This window comes from Gopherus flavomarginatus, chromosome 3 (genome assembly GCF_025201925.1).
Source record: "Gopherus flavomarginatus isolate rGopFla2 chromosome 3, rGopFla2.mat.asm, whole genome shotgun sequence".
Lineage (NCBI taxonomy): Eukaryota > Metazoa > Chordata > Testudines > Testudinidae > Gopherus > Gopherus flavomarginatus.
Genome location: NC_066619.1, coordinates 130,306,785 through 130,325,992, shown reverse-complemented (window position 1 = coordinate 130,325,992; position 19,208 = coordinate 130,306,785). Strand labels below are relative to the sequence as shown.

General features: G+C 47.0%; 1 protein-coding gene across 10 annotated transcripts in view; it reads right to left on the bottom strand.

Annotated features, from left to right (window-relative positions):
• Nucleotides 1-19,208, bottom strand: part of DNAH6 (dynein axonemal heavy chain 6) — a 228,254-nt gene that overhangs the window by 91,034 nt on the left and 118,012 nt on the right. For 9 of the 10 annotated variants that reach the window (XM_050944316.1, XM_050944319.1, XM_050944318.1 and 6 more), the window contains 4 exons: nucleotides 17,682-17,828; nucleotides 17,518-17,591; nucleotides 15,387-15,541; nucleotides 8,213-8,444 (listed from right to left, as the gene is read on the bottom strand). In XM_050944316.1, the coding sequence (XP_050800273.1) occupies nucleotides 8,213-8,444; nucleotides 15,387-15,541; nucleotides 17,518-17,591; nucleotides 17,682-17,828 (608 nt within the window). The remainder of the gene's footprint in view (nucleotides 1-8,212; nucleotides 8,445-15,386; nucleotides 15,542-17,517; nucleotides 17,592-17,681; nucleotides 17,829-19,208) is intronic. The other variant, XM_050944320.1, reaches the window with a different exon arrangement.

Sequence of the window (19,208 nt, the reverse complement as noted above, 5' to 3'; positions counted from 1 at the left end):
GAGGTCGAAGACGGTGAAGACCCAAGTGAACCCGCCAACACCCACCTCACAGCCAGAGCCTGCACCAAAGCCGGACCGGCACCGATATCTGCCGTGGCACCGCCTAAGCCGGCACCGTCGACTCCAGCCCCACCAGGGCCGTAGAGTCCGGCGCCTGGCGGCTCCCCGGTACCCACCGTGGTAGAGCTTACTTCGCCGTCTACCCTGGAGACGTTTTCTGCGGCAAGAGATCTGATCGCGATCACTGATGCAGCACCGCCCTTACCCCCGGCACCGCCAGTGGAGGTACTGCAATCAATGGGCAAGCCGACCCTGACCAGACCATCATCAGTCAGCGTGGCGGACCGCCACCGCTCCGAATCACGATCCCGCAGACGCTCCAGATAGAGACGTTGTTCCCACTCTCGACAGCGATCCCAGTCTCGGCACCATTCCCCGACTCGGCACCGTTCGGACTCCCGGCACCGGCCTTCACCTCGGTACCGGTCAGGCTCCCGGCACCGGTCAACATCTCGGGCGTCAACCCGATACTCGCGGTACCGCTCCAGCTCCCAGCACCGTACCAGGCACCGCACCTCCAGGAGCAGGTCGAGGCAGAGAGACTCGAGATCTTGATCGACCTCCCGGCACCAAGCCGGTCGCAGGTCCCGGTCTCGCGCTCGGTACCGATACGAGTACCGGCACCGTTCGCCACAACCGAGGGGTGTGAGGTCCGTTGGGACTTCGGCTCCAACCTTCGCTGCTCCACCATGGCCGTCCAGAGACATGTCTGCATCCTCCCAGGCGGGCAGCTACTACAACCGGGACTGGGATCCGGAAGTACCGGTGGGTGTGTTCCAGGACCCCCGTCCGCAGGATGTGGGATCCCAACAGTGGGTCTTCTGGACACCCTGGGCGTACCATCAGGCCCAGGGTGCTCCCTGATCCAGACTTGTTCTGCTACCTTGGAACATCGGGTACCAGAGGCCACTGTTTCCCGTCCCTCCGTGGTTGAGTCAGAAGAGCAGTTACCACCAGACTCCCCAGGGCAGCTGGAGCAGGAACCGACCCAGGAGCAGGAGGCCATCCAGGACACACTCATCCCCAGAATATCCTCCTCCTCCTCGCCGGATGAAGCCGTGGCAAGGACCTCATCTTCAGGACCCCCGCCGATAGACCTCAGGGCCCATCAGGACCTCCTGCGCAGAGTGGCCCTTAACATCAATCTGCCTGTGGAGGAGGTCCCAGAAGTTGAAGACCCAGTAGTGAGCATCCTCACTGCGGATGCTCCTACCCGGGTAGCGCTACCATTTATCAAGACCATCCAGGCCACTGCCGATACCCTTTGGCAGTCTCCAGCCTCCGTTCCACCGACGGCTAAGGGAGTCGAAAGAAAGTACATGGTACCCTCTCGGGGGTACAAATACCTGTACATCCATCCTCCTCCCTCTTCCCTAGTTGTCCAGTCGGTCAACGAAAGGGAACGACATGGCCAGCAGGTACCGGCCCCTAAATCCAAAGAGGCTAGATGGATGGATCTCCTGGGTCGCAAGTTGTACTCAGCACAGGCCTTGCAGCTCCGTGTGGCCAACCAGCAGGCCCTATTGAGTCGGTACAGTTATAACACCTGAGCGGAGGGGGTAGGTTCTCCGAGCTACTACCCCCGGACTCATGCCAGGAGTTCAATGCGTTCCTGGAGGAGGGTAAGAAAGTGGCCAGGACCTCTCTCCAGGCCTCACTGGACGCGGCCGACTCAGCAGCCAGAACCCTGGCCTCGGGGATTACCATGAGGCGCATTTCCTGGCTTCAGGTCTCCAACCTACCCCCGGAACTGCAGCAGACCATCCAGGACTTACCCTTTGACGGCAAGGGTTTGTTCTCGGACAAAACGGATCCCAGGCTGCAAAGCCTGAAGGACAATCGAGTGATCATACGCTCGCTGGGGATGCATACCCCTGCGACCCAGCGTAGACCCTTCAGGCCCTAAGCACGCCGCCCATATTTCCCACCCCGCCAGAGGCAGGACCTCAGCAGAAGGCGCAGACGGGGGGGCCGCAGACGCCAGTCCAGCTCCCGGGGGGCCAAAACCAAGGGCTCTCTAAGGCACCACCGGGCCCCAAGTCCGGTTTTTGAAAGTGCGCCCGGGGACGGCGTATCAGCCTTAGGACAGGATCCTCCCCCTACCTTCTCCAACCGCCTCTCCCACTTCCTCCCGGCGTGGTCCCAATTAACATCAGATCTTTGGGTTCTGCGCACGGTGAAGCAAGGATACCACCTACAATTTGCTTCTTCACCACCCTCCCGCCCTCCTTCCCGGTCCCTCTTCAGGGACCCCTCTCACGAGCAAACCCTCCTGCAGGAGGTCCGATCTCTCCTCGCAGCAGGAGCTATAGAGGAGGTACCTCTAGACGAGAGAGGAAAGGGGTTTTACTCCCAATATTTTCTGATTCCCAAGTCAAAGGGAGGTCTCAGACCTATCCTAGACCTGCGGGGCCTCAACAAATGGATGCTCAAGTTGAAGTTCCGCATGGTCTACCTGGGAACGATCATCCCATCCCTGGATCCTGGAGACTGGTACGCCGCCCTCGACATGAAGGACGCGTACTTCCATATTGCCATTTTTCCACCGCACAGGAAGTACCTTCGCTTCACGGTCAGACACCAGCACTTCCAATTTGCAGTCCTCCCCTTCGGCCTCTCCACGGCCCCGAGGGTGTTTACAAAGTGTATGGCCGTCGTGGCCGCCCACCTCTGTCAGCAGCAAATTCATATGTTCCCATACCTGGACGACTGGCTCCTCAAGGGATCCTCCCAGTCGCAGGTACGGCAGCATGTCGAGGTGGTTACGGACCTTTTCTCCCAGTTAGGCCTGCTCCTCAACGCCGAGAAATCCACCCTGGTCCCCATGCAGAGGCTGGACTTCATAGGCGCAACCCTGGACTCTACTCAAGCCAGGGCCTACTTACCTCAGCCCCGCTTCCAGACAATCGTCTCGATCATACGGAGCTTGCAGGCCTCCACGATCACCTCAGCTCGCACCTGTCTTGCACTACTGGGACATATGGTCACATGTACTTATGTGACAAAGTATGCCAAACTCCGCATGAGACCCTTCCAAACGTGGCTTCATTCGGTATTCCGCCCGGGCAGGGATCACCTAGACGTCCTGGTGACAGTCCCCCGCGGCCCTCTCCGCTCCCTCGACTGGTGGCTGACTCCATCCCTCATATGCGCGGGGATGCCGTTCCATCCACAGCCACCGTCGATGACTTTGACAATGGATGCATCATCCCTGGGTTGGGGGGCCCACTTAGGGCACCTGCGTACCCAGGGTCTCTGGTCATCCCAGGAGTTGACACTTCACATAAACATCTGGGAGTTGAGGGCAGTCCGCCTCGCCTGCCAGACATTCCAACAACACCTACACGGCCGTTGTGTTTCGGTATTCACGGACAACACAACGGCCATGTACTACATCAACAAACAGGGGGGACCCGTTCATCTCCCCTATGTCAGGAAGCCGTTCGACTCTGGGACTTCTGTATAGCCCAGTCGATAGATCTTGTGGCGTCCTTTCTTCCAGGTGTCCGGAACGCACTGGCGGACTGGCTCAGCCGGTCCTTTCTCTGCCACAAATGGTCGATCAGACTGGACGTCATACATTCCCTCTTCCAGAGGTGGGGATTTCCCCGCATAGACCTGTTTGCTTCCCGCTCGAACAGGAAGTGCCGGGAGTTTTGCTCCTTTCAGGGTCTCTCTCCCGGGTCGATCACGGACGCATTCCTCCTGTCATGGAGGCACCACCTATTGTATGCCTTCCCTCCTTTTCCCCTAGTGCACAAAGTCCTGTTGAAACTCCACAGGGACAAAGCGCGTCTAATCCTGATTGCACCTGCGTGGCCTAGACAGCATTGGTTCACCACACTGCTGGATCTGTCTGTGGACTCTTCAGTCCCCCTCCCTCTCCATCCAGACCTGATCACACAGGACCACGGCAGGCTCCGTCACCCGGACCTACGAGCCCTTCACCTCACGGCATGGCTCCTACATGGCTGAACGTGGCAGAGTTGAGCTGCTCCGCGCCGGTTCAGCATGTTCTCCTTAGCAGCAGGAAGCCTTCCACCCGCTTAACGTAGTCAGCGAAGTGGAAAGGCTTCTCTTGCTGGTGTGCAACTCAGGGCATTACCCCTTTGGAGGCTCCGATCCCCACGGTCCTAGACTACCTCTGGTACCTTAAGCAGCAGGGCCTAGTGACATCCTCCCTGAAGGTACACTTAGCGGCCATATCCACTTTCCGGCCAGGAGAAGGTGGCCACTCCGTATTCTCCCACCCATTGGTCACTCGGTTCATTAAAGGCCAAGAGCATCTCTATCCCCCCGTACATCACCCTGCCCCTACCTGGGACCTTAACTTTGTCCTAAACAGGCTCATGCTCCCACCATTTGAGCCACTAGCGACTTGTTCACTCCTGTACCTATCATGGAAGACAGTTTTCCTAGTGGCCATTACATTGGCCAGGCAGGTCTCCGAGCTGAGAGCTCTTACAGTGGACCCACCCTACACTGTTTTCCATAAAGACAAGGTACAGCTGCGACCCCACCCGGCGTTCCTCCCTAAGGTTGTGTCTGCCTTCCATACCAACCAGGACATCTTCCTCCCGGTCTTCTTCCCGAAGCCCCACTCTTCTCGAGGGAGCAGCAGCTACACTCCTTAGATGTACGCAGAGCACTCGCTTTCTACATTGAGCGAACAAAGCCGTTCTGAAAGTCTCCCCAACTGTTTGTGGCGGTCGCGGAGCGGATGAAAGGCCTGCCAATCTCCTCTCAGAGGATTTCCTCCTGGGTGACTGCATGCATTCGTGCATGCTACGACCTAGCTCATGTCCCTTCTGGCCACCTTACAGCGCATTCCACTAGAGCTCAAGCGTCATCAGCCACCTTCCTGGCGCACGTATCTATCCAGGAGATATGCCGTGCAGCGACCTGGTCATAGGTCCACACATTCACCTCGCACTACGCACTGGTCCAGCAATCAAGAGATGATGCAGCCTTTGGCGCAGCAGTTCTAAATACCGCCACATCTCACTCCGACCCCACCGCCTAGGTAAGGCTTGGGAATCACCTACCTGGAATGGATATGAGCAATCACTCGAAGAAGAAAAGACGGTTACTCACCTTTGTAACTGTTCTTCTTCGAGATGTGTTGCTCATATCCATTCCAAACCCACCCTCCTTCCCCTCTGTCAGAGTAGCCGGCAAGAAGGAACTGAAGGGTGGCCGGGTCGGCTGGGATATATATTAGGCGCCATAGCAGCGCCACTCCAGGGGGCGCCGAGCCGACCCGCCGAGGGTTGCTAGGGTAAAAGTTTCTCCTACGAACGTGCACGCGGCGCGCACCTAACCTAACTGGAATGGATCTGAGCAACACATCTTGAAGAACAACAGTTACAAAGGTGAGCAACCGTCTTTTTTGCATTAACTCTTCAAACTGAGGGCCAATACTTTTATCCACCAACCAACCATCAGAAGAAGCTGCTTCTGAACAGGTGAATAGCCTTTTTCTCCCTCTGTACCTCACAACACGGCCTTCCCTGTTTTGCAGATAATCAGTGCTCCCACTTATATGATCATTCTTCTCACTCACAGCCTGATCTCCTGACGTGGCCCACCTCCTAAGGGACAGCCCACACACGCGGAAGCCGCTTGGTACCCACTCCGTTCTGTGTCCCTTATTCCCAGGACCCCCTTGCCTTCCCTCAGGCTGCATGTGCAGGGGCATCCAGGTTCTGTGCATTGTGAGGCCAGCGAGAGGAAGTCAGCCTCAAAACTTCTCTGCAACGAGAAGCAGCTGGAGCCGGAGCCAGAGCCAGAGCCACTGCCACAGTAGGAATTAAGTGAAGTAACAGCATGCAGACTCCCTTAGCCGTCGGTGGAGGGGGAGGGGAAGGTTTTCACATTGTATTCCTTCATTTTCACTGAATTCTATTGCATTTTGAGAATAGTACAGAATCTTGGTTCTTCATGTAGTTTGGCTTTCTCTACACTAGTAGTGATCCTGTGCAGTTCATTTCGGCATATGCCATCCACTTCTTCAAATGCTGTCTGACTTTGTCGTAGTTTCTTTATGTGCAACCTATTTTCTCACCTTGTCAAACAGAGCTACTGATTATGCTAAGGACTTGTGAGAGACTTCATTCGCAAAAATATAACAAGCTTTCATGCAGTGTACATGTTAATATTAATATACCTGTGAAAACTGTGAGCCTTAAAAGTCAATGAATATACTAAAATTACTTTCTATTATTCATCTTAAGACTCAAGAAAATCAGAGTCAAATAAATTCTATACAGCGTCTGAATGCAGGTTTAATAGACAGGAAATGAAAAGTTGCAAGCAAGAAATAAGCTGCTGTAGTCCAGTATAAGCAGCATACGCTGATGTAGTCCAGGAAATTGTTCATTCAGATAAGGGCTACGCTCTGCCTTCAGCAGGCAGAAGCACACAGGGGCATGTGCAGTGAGCTCTGCTGCAGCTGGTGTCCCTGTTAGGCATTCTGTCAGAACTCCTCCAGAATCAAACACCAAAGCAGTAGGCTCTGCCACCATTGGAGAGGGTATAATATACGTACTGCGCTATGCATAGCCAACATTGGTCGCAGGTGCGAGTTGGGTACAACCCTGCCTTCTCCCCAGCCCCCTTCAAACAGCTTGTGGAGATGCTAGCTAGGAACAGAGCTGGTGCTGCTCAGCCAACCTTGTGGGTACTGAATGGGAACACAACACTAAATTGAACTCTTCCCTCTCCTTTGTGAAGAGACTAGCCCCAACCTGGCCCTAAGTAATTGATTTGTGGTTGTTACAGCACTAATCAAAGAACAGTTTCACAGGGCCAGAACCCCATACTCTTTTTGGTGAGCAGTTACTCACTCCCAGTGTCCCACTACCATGACTGGGAATACTTATCATTACCGGCTCCTCATTGGAAGTAAAAGATTGACAATCTGGCCTTCAGCTCCCAAAGTAAGATCAAAAGCTGTTTACTGTACGATTGCTGAACTGATCACAACTTCAGAGGAGGCTACTTCTAAGCTTTATAGCACAAAGTTGAAGCAGTTCCTATTAACAGATAGCAGCCTAGCAAAATAATCTTCTGAAGGCAAAATGTGAGAAACTGCTTTTGCAAGTATGGCTTTGAAAGTATACACAGAAGAACTTAGCATATCCAAAGGAACGAAAGCCATTTTGCTTGTTTCATAGCAGAGCTCACACAAAAGCATGCCTGTAAATTAGCTGTGATGTGGAAAAGCATATTCAATTCTCAGAAGTTAACGAACACACAGCAGGGATACCTGGATTCAGATACCTTCTAGGATATAGAAACTGGGAAGGTAGGGATATTTGACATGCTTATTTTGTGAGTCACTACCTAGCCTGCTCTTCCAGATCACAGCTTATTCATAGAAATGATATTGTCTGAGCTCAGGGAATAAATCGTAAGATTCAGATGTATTTTTTAGATGCCCTGATCTATTTCCAGTAGGAAAAGTATAACACTTTTCTACGATAAGTAAACAGATACAACAGCTTATGTACATTATTAATGTATCTTTTTTCAGTACTGAGAATACCTTTCTTTGCATAGTTAATTATTTACTTCTGGCTTCTGATCATGACCTGTCCTTTTTTCATCCTGCTTGATCACATCGTTGGTTTTCACTAATATCAATCACTTCATATTTCTTGAGAGCCTTGAATAAGAAGTCAATGGGGCAGATCCTCAATTGGTATAAATCAGAACAGCTCTACTGACCTCATTTTTCACTTCTGGGGGAAGATTTATACCTTCCGCTCATCTTTTCCATTGCACAAGATTGAAACTCTGTCCTTGGTCCTGTCATGATCTTGGCCCACTCTTCCTGTCTGACACCATATTCCCCTGCAGTCTCAAGTCTGCTCTTCCTTCTTCCTGTGCCCCTTTCCCATAATTCCTCAAAGCTGGAGGTAGCTACCTCAGTTACCAAGAACTCTCCTCTTCCTTCCTCTGAGTCGCTTCCTCTTTTTATATATTACTATAAGATTGTATTTATTGATTTAAGCTTATGAGCCTCACTCTAAAGCATTTTCTTACTCCATATAAACAACACCATATAAAAATAAATAGCTTTTCATAGTGTATGCCACAATATTTTAAAGCTAAAGCCAACTGCATTTCTGGTCGACCTATTTAAACATACCTGTGTGTCTGTGAAGAGGAAAACCATATCTTTGTCTTCTACTCCTGCCATCTTATACAGCTTCCTCAGATCGTCATGAAAACTGTCGTAATTATAACCACGGCTAAGTTCTATCTGAAAGCATTTGTACCCACATATATGAGAGGCAAGCCGAGTGAGAGACTGTTTGCCAGTACCTCCTACTCCAACAAGCAGGGCATTTCCTCTTTCCTGACGGATCATCCGAGCAATTCTATAGGAAAATCAAGCACAGAATTAAAAGTAATAAAAATGACAAAATTTTCCAACTATTTCTTAGAGTCTCATTAAGGCATCACAGGAGCATCAAATAGATGTGATACCATAGTGAAAGTCCTGTAATTCTGTAATCCAAAAATGGAAGCCTCCCTTGCACAATGCCAGGGGCCCAGTGGAAAACATTCCCTGCTCTGCCCAGTGGCTTAGGCAGGGAACACATGCAGACTCACACAAGCCAAGCTCAGAAGGACATTTCAGACACTGACCTAGCTGCATTAATTCAGGATAAATTCACACCAGCCAAAACTCAATCTCCTTTTGGCATCCCCCCACTGCAGTCAAAACCCACCCAGTGTATCCTGGATCCCCCATCCCAGCCAGGCTATCGAATAGAGGGAATCTTTAATTCAAAATCACTTTTGACATATTCTGACATCAACAAGTTAGTTACTATGGATAATTTCCAAGAAAACACTTCTGGAGAATTCTGTTTAGCTTTTTGCAGGAGGAATTTACAGGGCAGGCAACTGGGAAAATACTCTTTTTAATTGCTTACTTTACCAAGCACATTCAGGGTGTTACTCTCATTTACACTGCTCTGGAAGCATAAAGTGGGCATAAATTATATTTACTCCTTCTTCAAGTTGCTCTACACTGTAGAGGGATGGGAGTCTTAGCGTAAATATGTGCCATATACTTATTAAATATTTATGAATTATACTAATACATAGATATATAATTGTATACCTGGGTAGAGAAAATAAACAGCACAGGTCGAGTTTGGACTGAACAGGGACTTCAAGATACATTCCGTCGTCTTTGAGAACATGCCACTTAACCAAGTTTAATATTGATGGACTGCACCGTTGATTTCCATTTTGGACTGATTTTGGAAGGACTTCAGCTTTCTAGAAGCTTTATCTCATGAACATCAAACCTCCCTTTTAGATTAAATCCTTTACCAATTGTGCCACATCATTACAAATCAATTGTTGGGCAAATTTTCAAAGAAGCTTCTTCAATCTGGCCTCTATTTGTGCACGTTCATAGACTCATAGACTCAGACTCCAGGGTCAGAAGGGACCAATGTGATCATCTAGTCCGACCCCCTGCACAAAGCAGGCCACAGAACCCTACCCATCCACTCCTATAACAAACCCCTAACCTATGTCTGAGTTACCGAAGTCTTCAAATTGTGGTTTGAAGACCTCAAGCTGCAGAGAATCCACCAGCAAATGACCCATGCCCCACGCTGCAGAGGAAGGCGAAAAACCTCCAGGGCCTCTGCCAATCTTCCCCGGAGGAAAATTCCTTCCCGACCCCAAATATGGCGATCAGCTAAACCCTGAGCATGTGGGCAAGACCCACCAGCCAGCACTCAGAAAAGAATTCTCTGCAGTAACTCAGATCCCATCCTATCCAACATCCCAACACCGACCACTGGGCATACTTATCTGCTGATAATCAAAGATCAATTGCCAAAATTAAGCTATCCCATCATACTATCCCTTCCATAAACTTATCAAGTTTAGTCTTAAAGCCAGATATGTCTTTTGCCCCCACTACTCCCCTTGGAATGCTGTTCCAGAACTTCACTCCTCTAATGGTTAGAATCCTTCGTCTAATTTCAAGTCTAAACTTCCTAGTGTCCAGTTTATACCCATTTGTTCTTGTGTCTACATTGGTACTAAGCTTAAATAATTCCTCTCTCTCCCTAATATTTATCCCTCTGATATATTTATAAAGAGCAAGCATATCCCCCCTCAGCCTTCTTTTGACTAGACTAAACAAGCCAAGCTCTTTGAGTCTCCTTTCATATGACAGGTTTTCCATTCCTCGGATCATCCTAGTAGCCCGTCTCTGAACTGTTCCAGTTTGAATTCATCCTTCTTAAACATGGGAGACCAGAACTGCACACAGTATTCCAGGTGGGGTCTCACCAGTGCCTTATATAATGGTACTAATACCTCCTTATCTTTGCTGGAAATACCTCACATGATGCATCCTAAAACCGCATTAGCTTTTTTAACGGCCGTATCACATTGGCGGCTCATAGTCATCCTGTGATCAACCAATACCCCAAGGTCCTTCTCCTCCTCTGTTGCTTCCAACTGATGTGTCCCCAATGTATATCTAAAATTCTTATTATTAATCCCTAAGTGCATGTCCTTGCACTTTTCACTATTAAATTTCATCCTATTACTATTACTCCAGTTTACATGGTCATCCAGATCTTCCTGTATGATATCCCGGTCCTTCTTTGTGTTAGCAATACCTCCCAGCTTTGTGTCATCCGTAAACTTTATTAGCACATTCTCACTTTTTGTGCCAAGGTCAGTAATAAAAAGTTTAAATAAGATCGATCACAAAACTGATCCCTGAGGAACTCCACTAGTAACCTCCTTCCAGCCTGACAATTCACCTTTCAGTACGACCCGTTGTAGTCTCCCCTTTAACCAGTTCTTTATCCACCTTTCAATTTTCATATTTATCTCCATCTTTTCCAATTTAACTAATAATTCCCCATGTGAAAGCGTATCAAATGCCTTACTGAAATCAAGGTAAATTAGATCCACTGCGTTTCCTATGTCTAAAAAATCTGTTACCTTTTCAAAGAAGGAGATCAGGTTGGTTTGGCATGATCTACCTTTTGTAAAACCATGTTGTATTTTGTCCCCATTACCATTGACCTCAATGTCCTTAACTACTTTCTCCTTCAAAATTTTTTCCAAGACTTTACATACTACAGACGTCAAACTAACAGTTACTCGGATCACCTTTTTTCCCTTTCTTAAAAATAGGAACTATGTTAGCAATTCTCCAGTCGTATGGTACAGCTCCTGAGTTTACTGATTCATTAAAAATTCTTGCTAATGGGCTTGCAATTTCATGTGCCAGTTCCTTTAATATTCTTGGATGAAGATTATCTGGGCCCTCCAATTTCATCCCATTAAGCTGTTTGAGTTTGGCTTCTACCTCGGATGTGGTAATATCTACCAACATAGCCTCATTCCCATTTGTCATCCTACCATTATCCCCAAGATCCTCATTAGCCTCATTAAAGACTGAGGCAAAGTATTTTTTTAGATATTGGGCCATGCCTAGATTATCCTTAACCTCCATTCCATCCTCAGTGCTTAGAGGTCCCACTTCTTCTTTCTTTGTTTTCTTCTTGTTTATATGGCTATAGAACCTTTTACTATTGGTTTTAATTCCCTTTGCAAGGTCCAACTCTACATGGCTTTTGGCCTTTCTCACTTTATTCCTACATGTTCTGACCTCAATAAGGTAACTTTCCTTGCTAATTCCGCCCATCTTTCACTTGTTGTAGACTTTCTGCTTTTTCTTAATCACTTCTCTAAGATGCTTGCTCATCCAGCTTGGTCTACAACTCCTGCCTATGATTTTTTTCTCCTTTCTTGGGATGCAGGCTTCTGATAGTTTCTGCAACTTTGACTTGAAGTAATTCCAGGCCTCCTCCGCCTTTAGATTCACAAGTTCTTCAGTCCAATCCACTTCCCTAACTAATTTCCTTAATTCTTTAAAGTTAGCCCTTTTGAAATCAAAAACCCTAGTCCCAGATCTATTTTTGTTTATCCTTCCATCTAGTTTGAACTGAATTAGCTCATGATCACTCAAACCAAGGTTGTCCCCTACAACCATTTCTTCTATGAGGTCCTCACTACTCACCAAAACCAAATCTAAAATGGCATCCCCTCTTGTTGGTTCTTCAACTACTTGGTGAAGAAATCCATCAGCTATCGCATCCAGAAAAATCTGAGCCCTATTACTACTAGCACTTGTCCTCCAGTCTATATCTGGGAAGTTAAAGTCTCCCATGATCACACAATCCCCATTAGTGTTTACTTCATTAAAAACATTAAAGAGATCTCTATCCATATCCAAATCAGATCCCGGTGGTCAGTAGCACACCCCAAGCACTAATCTCAGGGGAAGCTCTAGGAGCTTTCTTTCCCAGTGTGATTTTTGCCCAGACAGACTCTATCTTATCCATTCCATCACTTCTTATTTCTTTACAGTTAACCTCCTCATTGATATACCATGCTACTCCACCACCTTTGCCTTTATTTCTGTCTTTCCTAAACAGCACATAGCCTTCAACATCTGTACTCCAGTCATGACTACTATTCCACCATGTTTCTGTTATCCCTATAATATTCGGTTTCACTTCCTGCACCAGTAGCTCTAGTTCCTCCATTTTGTTCCCTAGGCTTCTTGCATTAGTGTACAGACATCTTAATTTTTGCCATTTGGCTTCACTCACATTCTTTACCCTGTTAGGCACAGACATTCTAACACCAGCATCACCTGTTAGTCTGGTATCCACACAACCCTTCCTCCTTATGTCAATTCTTCTGTTCACGGCTGTATCCCCTCTTACATTGTCTACTTCCCTCTCAAGGTTAAATTCCAGCGAGGAGATCTCCTGGACATCTCCCAACCATCTCCCCCAGATTTCTAGTTTAAAGTTCTCTTAATCAGTTCGGCAAGCCTCCATCCTAGAAGTCTATTTCCCTCCTTACTCAGGTGAAGTCCATCCCGAGAGAACAGTCTTCTGTCCGTAAATGCTTCCCAATGGCCGTACATCCCAAAGCCCTCCTTATAGCACCACTGCCTGAGCCATCTGTTGATCGCCATAATCTTGTTACACCTTTGTTGCCCTCCTCTAGGAACTGGCAGAATCGCACTGAAGATCACTTGAGCCTCAATTTCCTTAAGCGTCCTCCCCCGTCTGGCACAGTCTCCCTTGATACATTCCAGAGAGTATCTAGCCGTATCATTCATTCCCACATGAAGGACAATCAATGGATTCTTCCCTGCTCCTGCTAGGATCCTTTTCAGCCTCAGGTCCACATCCTGTATCTTAGCACCCAGCAGACAGCACACCTTTCTGTTTTCCCGATCAGCTCTAGTTACAGGCCTGTCTATTCTTCTCAGTAAGGAGTCTCCAATCATGTAGACCTGCCTTTTCCTGGTGACAGTGTGATTCTCCGGTCTATCCCCTGCACCCACTGGCTGCAAGTTCTCTCAATTCCTATTCACCTTTGCAATCCTCCGCAACCCTTCCCATATCCTCCTGGGGTTCATATTTGGTGTTGCCTCCATTGACTCCTCCCCTCCTCTTGTAGGACTATCAGCTCTTCTCTTTTTCCTTGCCCTCTCTCCTTCAGCGGCCACCTGCTGTGCCCCTTCTTCATTTTCTAACTCTGCAAACCTGTTCCTGAGCTCTATTTCTCCTTCACTGGCCCGTCTTTTCCTCTGCCTGGTTCTCTTAGTCACATGCTTCCACTGTCCACTTTCCTCACCCAGCAGTCTCTCCTCTGAATTCTTTGGTCCTGCTTCCATCTGCACGTCTGAGCTTATCCCTTCAGCCCCCTCATGTCTGTGCTCCATCATCTGCTCAAACCCCCTCCTAAACTCAACCAGACTTTCCATCTGCATCTCCAGTCCTCGGATCTTTTCTTCCACCAGCTCTATCAGGCGACACTTCACGCAGACAAAACTTTTTTCAGGCACCCCCTCCAGGATCACGTACATGCCGCAGCTTCCACATCCAGTTATCCTCATTGTGTCTTTCACTGCTACCTCTGTGTCAGTCACAGCCTTCCCACCTAAAACCTGGTAGTCCAAGAACCACAGCACAACACAAACCCCCAGCAGGCACCAGATCACCACCCTATCCCTTAACTAGCTTGTCAGTTCCTCTGTCTTAGTCTCCTCTGCAACCTCCCCCTGTAAATTCCCTCTGAAACTCCCCTGTTTACAGCTCTGTTTGCTGGCTCCTGTGCAGCTGTCTGTGCCGCTGCCTGACTGGCTGGCTACTTTTATAGGACCCCTAATCAGGTAAGCCCCGCCCCCTAATCAGGGCTCTGCTGCTCTCCCAGCACACTGCCCCTAGCGTGCGCGCGCACACACACACACACACACACTACTTATATAAGACCCCTAATCAGGGCTCTGCTGCTCTCCCAGCACACTGCCCCTCGCAGCCTCCACACACACACACACACACACACACACACACACTACACAATACAATCCACAAACTACAAAAACCTGCTCCTCCAACAGAACTCCCTCTGAAACTCCCTTGTTTATAGTTCTGTTTGCTGGCTCCTGTGCCGCTGCAGCTGTCTGTGTTCAGAATATTAGCACACACAATTTTTGTGTACTGTTAAAATCACAGAATTTACACATGGCAAAAGATTTGCACTTAATTTGGTTTGGTTTGAGTGCATAAGCGGTTTCTGTAAATTCTACATTTTGTGTACACAAGTGACAAGTATACAGATTTGTTCCAGAAACACACAGTATCTGTCTAGCCACAGATTGCATCTGCCAAGTTCATACACACAAATGGAGACTATGTTTTGAATATTTGGTTCTCTGTTCACTAGGATCAAAACTTCTGTGTCTGGGTGCCTTAAATTAGACTCCTAAATCTATATGTAAAAATGTAGGTGCCAATGGAGTTGCAGAGGCTGACAGTGCCCAGTGAATTCAATGTCTATGTTGACGACAAGTCTTCTGAAGCAGCATAGGATTTCATGGGTATCATGATGATCAGAGGGCTATGGCAGATGGCTGTTCACTCCACTTATGCAGCTGAGCACACTCTTGATTCAGGGTTCAGCATGGGATTACACCATTTTCATGGATTGACAATTACCTCCTTCCATCTCAGGTTGACCATCAGTTTACATTTGAAGAAAGGATTAATTTAGTGTGTTTGCTTATTAGGGGCTCCGAGGTTAATTCTGTATGTATTTTAATACATCTTTTCAGTGTATAAACCTGTGATTAGTCACACAATTTAAATGCTTCTCAAAACAACTTAAATTCACTTGTTTACACTGATCTGATTATTACCTTAAAACAATGATACTGCCTAAGTATTAACTAAACAGTTCTGTACCTTGAAACATGCTCGATGGCATCCTGGAAGAACACCAGCTTTGTCTCCTTAGAGTTTGTTATATTGTAATCATCCAGGTAGTCTTGTAAAACTGATATTATTTTCTCCGTATCAGTCAGATCCTCATATATTCGATCAGCTTTTTCTGCACCGATCTGAAAGGAAATTATTTGAGGAAAATAAGAGAAATGAGATCAAAATGAATAGATAGAAATTATAGTACTTAAAATCTCCACAAATTATTAGTCAAGATTTTCAATGCTTGGGTCCTAGAGGTAGGCTCTTAAATTCATAGTTAGACATTTGAGTGGCACCCTAAGTGCTGAATACCCCGCAGTTCCCATTGATTTCAATGCGTTCATTGGGGAAAAAAAGAAAAAAAATTCAGGGATTAAATCCATTTTCATTTTAGCTTTGCAGTTTGTTAAGAGCAGTCTCACTTCTCCACTTCTTTCATACCCGTGGCTAAAGTTTGTAACTGACCTCTAATCACACTTTTAGCTATGCTCTAGACCTCGTTTTTTACCAAATCACCCTTAGCATTTAGTTCAAAGAATACAGCTGTTGTGTTTTTCTCTTACTTACTAGCCTCTTCTACTCAGTTGTAACCTGCATTCCATATGAATCCTTCCCTACCCAGTAAACATCATAATGAGATCTCAGCTGTGGCTAATTGCAAAAGATTTTCTTACACGGCAGCAGTTACTGCTTGCAGAAGTGAGTCCAAGTAATGCAAAAGCTGTCTTTGTGTACAGAGAAAAAGAATGAAAATTAAACATATAAACTCTGTGCGAGAAATAATTTCTCTCCACAGGTCCCTGAAGCCTCTATCCTGGATATGTTTGCTAATATGCACATTTGTCCCTTAAACCAGGGGTTCTCAAACTTGGGCCGCAACTTGTTCAGGGTAAGCCCCTGGTGGGCCGGGCTGGTTTGTTTACCTACTGCGTCAGCAGGTTCGTCCGATCGTGGCTCCCACTGGCCGAGGTTCGCCGCTCCAGGCCAACGAGGGCGGCGGGAAGCGGTGGCCAGCACATCCCTCGGCATGTGCTGCTTCCTGCAGCCCCATTGGCCTGGAGTGGCAAACCACGGCCAGTGGGAGCTGTGATCGGCTGAACCTGCGGATGCGTCAGGTAAACAAACCGGCTCGGCCCGCCAGAGGCTTTCCCTGAACAAGTCACAGCCCAAGTTTGAGAACCCCTGCCTTAAACTGCCCCCAATTTGTTATCTGATCTATCTAGTTGAGTGCTTTTGGTGCAACTTAAATCCTTTCCTAGTATAATCTTTGTTAAATGCCACTAGCTTTTTAAAAATATCCTTTAAAGATTTAGCTTGCCCTTGGCATGAGTCATAAATTGTACCACTGATGGCTTCCTTTCCAATCAATTCCCATCAGGATCCAAAGATCAAATATCTACCTGGAATACCATACTGCTTTGAAAGAATATTTGCTATCTTTTATTACCATTTCTTAGTGCGTTCTGTAATGGAAAGTACCTGGTGAAATCACTTCCTCTTGTCCCCAGGTATCTTGGGAGGAAGCAACTTTATGAAGGAGAACCAGACTTATTTCAGCCAACTATTTTATAATTAGGATCACTTAAATTTTGCCATTCCTCAGTCTGAATGATTCTCTTTGGTCACTAGTAACAGAGGCTGTGAAAACATTAACAACTTCCTCCAGTGAAAGTATATTAGCTACTATATCTGACTTTTTGGCAGAAGGCTATTCACCTCTTCCTAATATATGGGGACCAGTTCTAGGACTATCTGTATGCAGCTTAGTCTTTTCACAATAGTATGTTAGTTCCCCGAAAAGTGGTTGAAATCCCATTTTTGCTAATGCAGACATTTTACCAAGATGCAAAAGGACTACTTCTCTTCTAAATATAACATAAAAGGCCACAGTCATTTTTGGTAAAACAGCCACAACGCTATTCACTTCCATGGAGATGTTCCTGCTTATTGCGTCAGGGAACCAAGCCCATATAATTTAGGATTCCTTTATGCTGAAATCATAGTGTTTATATTTTGCCTCTACACTTTACAAACCCTGAAGTTACATTAGACAAACGAAGCAAAAAGAAAGTAAACAGTATTCTGTGAAAATTTAGGCTTCTGATAGACTCACTTTAAGGAAGTCCCCAAAGATGATTGGTTTTCTTACGAAGTAATCTGGGTCAACCGGGACTGCAAAATGTTTGCCTATGAATTAAAATTCTAGATTAGATAGGTTTGTGTAACTTATATTTGCATGTCTAATATAATACAAATGGAGTAAGTTGATTTCCTTACTGGCCATTTCAGATAACATAGAATGAAAATATTGTTTATCTTCACTGTTGATGAGGCGGTCATGGAAGACTCTCTGACACTCATGGCAAAAAAGTCTGAAGATCTGTGTTTGGTCTCTGACTGCTCCAGGATCACACTGGAGAATGCCTGTGTGTACAGTACATGAATAACACTTTCACTAACATAACAAACTCTGATCATCGCTTTCTAAACAATGTTGAAATAAACCTTTTAAAAACATCAGAAAGCTAATTTATGATTGTGAAGAGAATTTCATGGATCAATTGCAAAGGTTTAGTGGCAGCTGAAGGTTCTGAGTGCCTCAACAGGATCAGATGCTAATTAGAGAGAAATATATTGAAAAAAAGGTGCGTGTTACACCGAAAATTGAAGTACACATGAACAGCTAGAGAGAATGTTTACACAAGATGAGGTGGTTGTAGCAGGAAGGAAAGAAGGAGGTAATTAAATTGCAAGACCTGTCTCAGGCCTAATCTACACTACGCATTTAAACCGATTTTAGCAGCATTACACTGATTTAATGCTGTATCTGTCCACACAATGAGGCCCTTTATATCGATATAAAGGGCTCTTTAAATCGGTTTCTGTACCCTTCACCGAGAGGAGTAGCGCTAAAATCGGTATTACCATATCGGATTAGGGTTAGTGTGGCCGCAAATCGACAGTATTGGCCTCCGGGTGGTATCCCACAGTGCACCATTGTGACCGCTCTGGACAGCAATCCGAACTCGGATGCAGTGGCCAGGTCGACAGGAAAAGCCCTGCGAACTTTTGATTTTCATTTCCTGTTTGCCCAGCGTGGAGCTTTGATCAGCACAGGTGGCGATGCAGTCCCAAATGCAAAAAGAGCTCCAGCATGGACCGTACGGGAGATATTGGATCTGATCACTGTATGGGGAGACAAATCTGTTCTATCAGAGCTCTGTTACAGAAGACGAAATGCCAAAGCATTTGAAAAAAATCTCCAGGCTATGATACAGAGTCCACGCAGCGTGACAAGTGTAACGGAAAGCCAAAGAATGAAATGGATGCTCATGGAGGGAGGGGGTACTGAGGACTCGAGCTATCCCACAGTCCCCAGCAGTCTCCGAAAAGCATTTGCATTCTTGACTGAGCTCCCAATGCCTGTAGGGTCAAACACATTGTCCGGGGTGGTTCAGGGTATAGCTCATCAATGTACCCCTCCCCCCCGTGAAAGAAAAGGGAAAAAAATCGTTTCTTGACTTCTTTCAATGTCACCCTATGTCTACTGAATGCTGCTGGTAGACGCGATGCTGCAGCAGTGAAGAGCAGTATCCGCTCCCCTCCCCTCCCCGGTGGCAGACGGTACAATATGACTGCTATCCGTCATCATCATCAGCCCATGAGTGCTCTTGGCTGGCCTCAGGTGAGGCTGGCTGGGGGCACCTGGGTAAAAATAGGAATGAATTCCGGTCATTCCCAGTAGATGGTACAGAACGGCTGGTAACCGTCCTCATCATAGCAACTGGGGGCTGACCTTCATCA